We start from the raw sequence: 9,414 nt of genomic DNA on the forward strand, positions 1-9,414 counted from the left end.
AAGAGCTAATCCCTTCACATCCTAAGTACAAGGCTTGTTTAGTAATTAGTTATTAGTTAGTTTATATTGTGAATTAGAATAATATACAAGTGCAAGGACTAGATACGACAAAGTGGAAGTTTATAACCTACACACTAAAGGAATCGATGCCTCCAGGAGACGCGACCCTTCAAGATGGCGCCAAACATCTCACAACATCAACAGACGCAACGATTCATCAAAGGACACGCGTATTCAATCGCATCTGTTGGATTAGTATAAATAGGGCTTAGATTTTTCATTGTAATCATCACACGTATTCAAACATTCAATTTATATATTTAAGTTATTCATGTTCTAGAGATCAAATATCAATAACACCAAAAGTCGTATTGCTACCGAGTTTTGATCGACTATGTGTGCTTCACAGGTTACATGTTCTTCATGCCAGTGTGCCTAACTATGGTGCATGGCGCAAGATACTTAGCATCCTGTCACGCCCCGCAAAAAAATCAACTCAAAATTTAAGCATTTCGGAAGTTTCCGGAACACTAAGGAAGCGTCTAGGGCTGTCCGGAAGTCTCCGGAACAGCCTAGACAAGACTGGAACGTTTTGGCACCCTTAGAAAGTCCTAGATCAGCCTTGAAAGAGCTCGGGATAGTCTAGAAAGGGCTGCATAATTCTGCATAAAGTATCAACAAAGAACTCTCTAGAATCACCTTGGAAATGCTTGATATTTTGTAAGGGTCTAGAAATCAGCCATAAAATATCATGGATATTTTGTAAGGAATTCTCTAGATTGAGAATTCTCTAGAACTAGTAGTAAACTAGTATAAATAGGTGTGTTAGGGTCTCATTTTGAGATCACCCCTCATAACTCATTCATAACCCAACTTCTTGTGAACTCTTTACTTGTAAACTTTGTTCAAGTAATACAAAACCCATCTTTGTTGTAGTATTGCACTACAAAACCGTTCTTGTGTTCACTTTTTGGGCATAAAACATAGAAATATAATGGAAACATTTATTTATACATATTGTATGCCTTGAAATCTACCAAAAAATGTCTCACACAAGCTCTAAACGTTCAAAAAATGTTGTTGTACACAACGGGTCGGTTATTACGAAAACCCGGGTCTGGGTATTAAAAAACCTGGGTACAAACCAGGTACCCAAAAACTCGGGTTCGGGTTCGGGTATTGAACAAAATATGCATACCCGGTCCCTACCCTACGGGTAGGGTCGGGTTCAGGTTCGGGTTTAAAAAACCCGTTTTTTCTAATACCCGGGTCCGGGTTTTTTTTCCGGGTTCGATTTCGGGTCCAGGTTTTTTGTGCACCTCTAGTCAAAACAATCATCTTCTTCCAAATGTTCAAAATTGTTTTATGTTGCTACTTGTATTGGGCTCGGCCTAACACCCTTTGTTACATAAAAAAAACCCGCTACCTTTGGACTAAAAAACTTGACCAACATTACCCAATTTATCATGCAATATTGGACCCAAAACAGGCCCACGGCTTGGCTTTTTTATAACTGGATAACAGATGGGCCAGATTTATTTGCGCCTGATTTGTTTAAATGGGCTAGTCCCCTTGACAGACTTTTCATTTAGGCCGCATGTCCCAAATCCAAATTTTAATGTTATTTGGTTTTATGCAGGAACAAATAATCGGGAATGAAGTTGAAAAAATACCTCTTAAATTCAAGTGGAACTCAAAAACAAAAAAGACATTTAAAAATTTGGCTGAGGGTTCAAGCTTTTGGAGAGCCTTGACAAATGAACATGATAAACCTCGTACAATCAATTGGCCAAGCAAAATGGAGGGACCCGAACAAAATGACGCTAAGGGTTCAAGCTTTCGGAGAGCCTCGACAAACGAACCTAATGAACCTCGTACAATCAATTCGCCAAGCAAAGCGGAGGGACCAGAACAAAATTTTGCTGCGGGTTCAAACTTCCAAAGAGCGATTTGGGGTAGTATATTTGAAGCAGGAATCGAGAAATGCAACTACACCCACGCCACTCTCTGTCTCGGTTTGGAGATTTGCAAAGATGTGATGTTTGAAAGTAATCAAAGTTACTTATGGACCCCCTGCATCAGGGGCGGTTCAGAGACGATATAGCTATTGTTAGACACCCAAAGGTGTCGTATCAAAAGAATTATATCATACAAATGACCAGAAAATACCATTCGTTGATTGCCCAAAAAGTTCCAGAATAGAAGTTTTAGAATGAATCGTTAGCATCCATGAAAAGCTCGAGAGGGAGTCGTCTTGGTTGAGTTACGAACCCAAGACTCGGATGGAAAAATTTCTAAAAGAAGCTGAGATGTCAGGTCCGTGTGCAAAGCACACGGTTGAAGTTGATGAACGATCTTCGGTTGATGCGAGATAAGTTGAACTTCTTTGAGAATGCAACACCAACATTACCAAAGGTAGAGTAACCAAAAAGACTTAAAAATTTCTAGAATTTTGAGTTTTATTGTGATATATGGGAGTATTTGACCTCATTGTCCATTTTTGTAAAGAATTTTCTGCACTTTTAGTACTGTGAAGAAGTTAAAGAACTGATTGTGATTTGTGGTTTACTACCTCTTCAAATAATATATATAGAACTGATTGTTACAACAAAAGGAAAAATAACCAAAGACAACATTTTAAAGTCCATAATCCTAACATGTATTTTAAAGTCTATAATCCTAACATGTATTTTAAACCTATTGCGTCGGTTATAAAACCAATTTTTGAAGGCTGGCCACCACTTTGAGGGAAGAAAACAGTGGAATCCAGTAAACAATGCTTAGAGTTGACCACGTCCCAGGTTGAGTTGGCACGGCCCCGTGTTGGTTTGTCTTTTGTTGTCTTTTTCTGCAGGGAATCTTGACTGGGCACGGCCCCATGCCTGGTGGGCACGGCCCCGTGCCTAAGCTTCTGTTTTTGTTATTTTTGTTGGTTTGGATGTGGATAGGGGTTCGGCGAGTCGTGTCAATCCTTCTTCTTTGTATTTATGTTGGTTTATGCTGTTAATTTGTTCCTTTTGTTCGTTTAAACTCTTTTGATCCTATAAATTAAAAGTAAACAAAGAAACATGTTTTTTCCAACATTAGTACCAAAAAAGGGTTGATTTTACACCTGTTTGATGTAATTTATATGTTCTATTTTACGCACATCACAAAGCCTTGTATGGGTTGCACCAGGCGCACTGTGCATGGTATGCAACATTGACTGAGCACCTTCTTGCGAATGGATACACTCGTGGAATCATTGATCAGAAGTTGTTCATCCGAAAAGTGGGAGAAGACTAAATCCTAGTGCAAATCTATGTGGATGACATTATCTTCGGGTCCACTAGTGATGCACTATGCAAAGAATTTGAAGAAGTCATGAAGAACAGTTTGAAATGAGTGCCTTGGGAGAAATGAATTGCTTTCTGGATTGCAAGTTCATCAAGACTCAAAGGGTATACTAATTCATTAGGGAAAGTACATTGACGATATTATTGAAAAATTCAAACTTCAGGATGTTGCGAAACCAGCAAACACTCTTATGGTAGTGAGACCAGATCTAATAGAAGATCTGGAAGGATAAGCTATCGAAGAAACATTATACCGGTCCATGATTGGGCCATTGATGTATTTGACCACCAGTAGACCAGATATAATGTTTGCCGTGTGTCAGTGTGCACGTTATCAGGCTACTCCTAAACTCTCTCATTTAAATGATGTAAGAGAATCTTTAGATATCTTAAGGGCAAGCCTAGACTTGGCCTTTGGTATCGTAGAGATTCTCCATTTGATTTATGTGCTTTTTCTAACATTAATTTTGGAGGTGTAGGCAGGGATATGAAGTCCACGTCAGCTGGATGCCAGTAGTACCTGGGCGATAGACTTACCTCCAGGCAATACAAAAAGCAGCAGACTGTATCTCTTTCAACTGTAGAGGCTGAATATGTAGCCGTTGGCAACAACGCTTAGCTTGGATTAAAAAGTGTCAAATCAAATACATGATAAACCCTTGGTCAAAGTTACAACACTTTGGACTATAGTGGGAACATATCAAAATAACATTTTGCTAGCACTATACTTCGAATGAAATGCATGTTAATCTTAGGATGTTTCATACGTACACTGATGAAACACTTGCCTGGATTGTCACAAAGTAACTTTCCTACTCTCATGCCACACTTAGAATGATTCTAAGTTAAACTTTTTGATTGGGTTTGGTTATGTATGGCAGCGAAAGTCTTTGTGTGTGTGAACACAAAAACGGTTTTGTAGTGCAATACTACAACAAAGATGGGTTTTGTGTTACTTGAAAAAAGTGTACAAGTAAAGAGTTCACAAGAAGTTGGGTTATGAATGAGTTATGAGGGGTGATCTCAAAATGAGACCCTAACACACCTATTTATACTAGTATACTACTAGTTCTAGAGAGTTCTCAATCAAGAGAATTCCTTACAAAATATCCATGATATTTAAAATATCCATGATATTTTATGGCTGATTTCTAGACCATTCTTACAAAATATCAAGCATTTCCAAGGTGATTCTAGAGAGTTCTTGGCTGATATTTTATGCAGAATTATGCAGCCCTTTCTAGACTATTCCGAGCTCTTTCAAGGCTGATCTAGGACCTTCTAAGGGTGCCAAAACGTTCCAGTCTTGTCTAGGCTGTTCCGGAGACTTCCGGACAGCCCTAGACGCTTCCTTAGTGTTCCGGAAACTTCCGGAATGCTTAAATTTTGAGTTGATTTTTTTTGCGGGGCGTGACAGGATGCTAAGTATTTAGCACCATGCACCATAGTTTAGGCACACTAGCATGAAGAACATGTAACCTGTGAAGCACACATAGTCGATCAAAACTCGGTAGCAATACGACTTTAGGTGTTATTGATCTTTGATCTCTAGAACATGAATAACTTGAATATATAAACTGAATGTTTGAATACGTGTGATGATTACAATGAAAAATCTAAGCCCTATTTATACTAATCCAATAGATGCGATTGAATACACATGTCCTTTGATGAATCGTTGCGTCTGTTGATGTTGTGAGATGTTTGCCGCCATCTTGAAGGGTCGTGTCTCCTGGAGGCATCGATTCCTTTAGTGTGTAGGTTATAAACTTCCACTTTGTCGTATCTAGTCCTCGCACTTGTATATTATTCTAATTCACAATATAAACTAACTAATAACTAATTACTAAACAAGCCTTGTACTTAGGATGTGAAGGGATTAGTTCTTCATTAGGCATATTAGGCATGATACTCAACCTTGGTTGTAGAACGAGGAACTGTATGTTGTTTCTTAAAAGTCCAACCAATGAGGTTTGGCCCAATTAGCACACGATATCAGGTTGTAGACCGATGACTATCCGCCAGTAAACATTCGCATATGCGTGAATATCCAGACTAGTCTAGTCGACATGCGAATAGTCAATCCATATGTGCAATAGAACCTTATGGTTAATAATAGTACCTTAGGTATCGAAATCACAACAATATTAGATGAGGCAATCTGCTATGAAGTCTAAATTCTCTCCTAAGAAGAACATTTCTAAACTTACCACCATCCAACGAGAAAATTCCCTTAATACCATAATAGAGTTACTGAAAATGTTGAAACTATTATGCATTATGTTTTTATCACGTCTCAGAAAAGCCATGATACCTCTGTGTAGAGATGAGTATAAGAATGCGAATGTTTACCGGCGGATAACGGTTGCTCGTTCTACAACCAAGGTTGAGTATCATGCCTACTATGCCTAATGAAGAACTAATCCCTTCACATCCCAAGTACAAGGGCTGTTTAGTAATTAGTTATTAGTTAGTTTATATTGTGAATTAGAATAGTATACAAGTGCGAGGACTAAATACGACAAAATGGAAGTTTATAACCTACATAGTAAAGGAATCGACGCCTCCACACGACCCTTCAAGATGGCGGCAAACATCTCACAATATCAACAAACGCAACGATTCATCAAACGACATGTGTATTCAATCGCATCTGTTGGATTAGTATAAATAGGGATTAGATTTCTCATTGTAATCATCACATGTCTTCAAACATTCAATTTATATATTCAAGTTATTCATGCTCTAGAGATCAAAGATCAATTCTGGGCAACACCTAAAGTCGTATTGCTACCAAGTTTTGATCGACTATGTGTGCTTCACAGGTTACATGTTCTTCATGCTAGTGTGCCTAAACTATGATTCATGGCGCCAGAGCCACTCAAGTGTTTCATAAGTGTACGTATGAAACATCCTAAGATTAACATGCATTTCATTCGAAGTATGGTGCTAGCAAAACGATATTTAGATATATGTTCCCACTACAGTCCAAAGTGTTGTTACTTTGACCAAGGGCTTATCATGTATTCTATTTGACACTTTTCAATCCAAGCTAAATGTTGTTGCCAACGGTGACTAGCTTGAGGGAACATACTAGAGTTATTGAATTGATTTTGACTCATCATTTTTAGCCCAAAGGTATCTTGGTGTGCAAATGGTGTCCCCTCCCTTAGAGGTAGAGGGTTCGAGTCCGGATGTGAAATCCAGAGTAGAATTAGAAGTAGATTAGATGGGTGTGTGAGTTGCAATTCCAAAAACAATAAAATAAAATTATCATGTATTATAGTGGCATTTAGTATGCATCCTATTAGATTATTCTTGCACTTATTTCTATCATGGTTTGTTTAGGATGTGATGAAACATAATACAAAATAGTTTCAACATTTTCATAAACACATTTATTAATAACGAATTCAATCCTTACATATGCTTCTCTTGGAAATATATTACACACTAGAATACACTGCGGGGTCGATGATCAACCCCATATCTTTCAATAATGCAACATATTTTGCTTCAGTAACCTAAGTGGAAAGAAAAAGAACATAAATAGTTGATCCAATCACACAAACAAATATATATCATATGCTGAATACTGTTGTCTATAAGATCTCTTAACATTGAGGAAGATCAGAAGGAGGAGGTAGTAAAGTTTCAGCTTCACCGACTCCATTTTCAACGATGAATGCCATTCCGAAACCCCAAGCCAGATGAGCATCAATGTGACAATGCATAAACCAAACTCCTGTTACATATATAGTCCCTTTGTTAGTTTCATGCTTCTAATTCGGAAAATCATGATCCAGAGGAAACTATTGTGTATTTCCTACTAAAGATTAATAAATTCATGTGGGTTTACCTGGATTATCTGCTATGAATCTGATGGCTGCCCATCCTCCAACCGGGACATCAATTGTATTCCTTTGAGGTGGATCAACAAGATTGAAGTTAGCAGTATCTCTTGAAGGATTAAAATTACCAAAACCCTGACCAACGACGTAGAAATGATATCCATGGAGATGAACAGGATGGTCCTCTGTTGAGAAGATGGATGTGTCTTGCAGCACAATCTGCACACTAGAACCAAACTTTAACTTATAAAGTTTTGTCCCCTTAACAGGCTGCCACAACCCGCGAGGGACATTGCCAGTGTAATCGAACTTCACGGGTGGAACAGGTGGAAAGTCTGTTGTGTAGATGTTAGGAATCTTTTGTGTGTAAGCTTGGAGTAAAGACGCCCTTCTTGGAAGTACAAACGATATGTTGTTCATGCTAGCGCCAAATCGTGTGTTATTAGGCCCTTGACATCTAGGTCCAGGAGTGCAGTTAAAGAACCCCAACCCCACTGTGATAAACAGGTTATCATCAATTTTCGTAGGGACTATGACTTTGCCAGGACTCTTTATTTGATTTGAGAATGCAGTGACTGTGTTGGTGTCATTATAGGCTGGAAGTTGTGGTAAAATTGGCTGTGAAGTTGCAGATTTGTACTCCAAGACAGCTGTAGCAGTGGTGTTGTCGAATGGAGCGTTTTTAGCACTTTCATAAGCTCGCGCAGCCATGTAGTAGCGCCCGGACTGCTGATCAGCTGTCAGGAGGACATCTGTGGTCTGACCAGGCCCGAGCATGATGACATTGGTCGTAAACTGCTTGGTGTAGATAGCATCAGTGGCAACCACAGTTAACTTGTGGTTAGCGACGCTGAAAAAGAGCTGTTGATTGAGTGCAGCATTGATGACCCTTAGAAGAACTGTATCACCTTTGTTCACTGTGAGTTTAGTAGTACCTGCATAACAAAGACAAATTCAAAAGCGATTAATATCCATCAATACGGATGAGTATTTCTTGTATTTATTGTTTAAACAATGATTATCTGCTTTTTTATTAACCTTGGCTGGAGCATCGCAAAAGATCACCAGGTTGCCCGTTAATGGTTATAGCATCTGATATATTTGGAGCTGCACCACTAAACAATGCTTGTCGTTGAACACTGATCACTTTTCTGTCCCACCATTCACCTATTTAGTGAACAAATCAAGTTTATTAGATCAGGATATTGATCACTGTGTCTAGGTGGTCTGGGAAAATCATAATTGTCTGCTAGTCAAAGAAGCAGACTCATTTTGTTTTAGTTTTGCGAGGTCAGCATATGGAAGGAGTTCGTTTTTTAATGACGTTCGCTTGACTAGAGAATAGCTGGTGTCAACTTTTTTAGAGACGCTACCCTGTGTAGCGAACTCCCTAAAAACCAAAACTATTCCATAATCAAACCATTAGAAACAATTATCATTTTGCTAAAGCACCTATAAATAGAAAAAAAATTATCGAAAACCAACACTTAGATCAATGTAATTACTTAAGTTGTGTACCTAGAATAACAGGAAACTCAATTTTGGGCTTTGGAAAGGGGTATGAAGAACCCAACTTAGGACGAATAACAAGTGCACCATAGACTGTAGCTCGTAGCCATCGGCTATGAGCGTGCCACCACAATGTTCCTTCCTGGTCGGTTATGGTGAACCTGTATGTGTAACTTCCTCCGGGTTGGATTGGACACTGTGTCACATATTCAGGCCCATCAGCCCATGGGTTTCGCATTTGGCGCAATCCATGCCTGAAAAACAAACAAGAAACCATTATATCAATAGCAACAGCCTACCGGTTGCTAATCAATAATGTGTAGCATCAAACTTAAAGTCTTTACCAATGGATTGTGACATTGTAAGGAGCAGCATTAGTAACTTTGACAACAACACTATCCCCATTTCGTACTTCTAGAGTCGGACCTGGGAACTGGCCATTAACTGCAACAATTCTATGGTTTCTACATAGCCTCCTTGCTGCTATTTCTTGAACCTGTAGCCACCAAAGTAATAAATACTAAGCAACCTTAAAATCTAAACAACCTTATAACTAAACAAGGACATGCATGATAGCAACATTCGACCTACTTTAAACTCGTGATGGTGTGTTTCTGCAAACGTCGTAAAAGCAATGCAAAACAGAAGGCTCAGAAAGAGACCCCAAGTGACAGTCATGATCGCGGTAGTCGTGTTAAGCTTCCTTTTGAAAGCTCACA

General features: G+C 38.8%; 1 protein-coding gene across 1 annotated transcript; it reads right to left on the reverse strand.

The window, feature by feature from the left end:
- Positions 1-6,738: 6,738 nt before the first annotated feature.
- Positions 6,739-9,414, reverse strand: LOC110873227 (laccase-3). The gene is made up of 6 exons (XM_022122161.2): positions 9,287-9,414; positions 9,040-9,191; positions 8,705-8,949; positions 8,225-8,353; positions 7,195-8,121; positions 6,739-7,080 (listed from the first exon to the last, which is right to left on the reverse strand). Exons 1-6 carry the CDS (start codon positions 9,371-9,373, stop codon positions 6,950-6,952), a joined length of 1,671 nt encoding a protein of 556 aa, XP_021977853.1. The 5' UTR covers positions 9,374-9,414; the 3' UTR covers positions 6,739-6,949.

The sequence above is a fragment of the Helianthus annuus genome, chromosome 8 (genome assembly GCF_002127325.2).
Source record: "Helianthus annuus cultivar XRQ/B chromosome 8, HanXRQr2.0-SUNRISE, whole genome shotgun sequence".
NCBI lineage: Eukaryota > Viridiplantae > Streptophyta > Magnoliopsida > Asterales > Asteraceae > Helianthus > Helianthus annuus.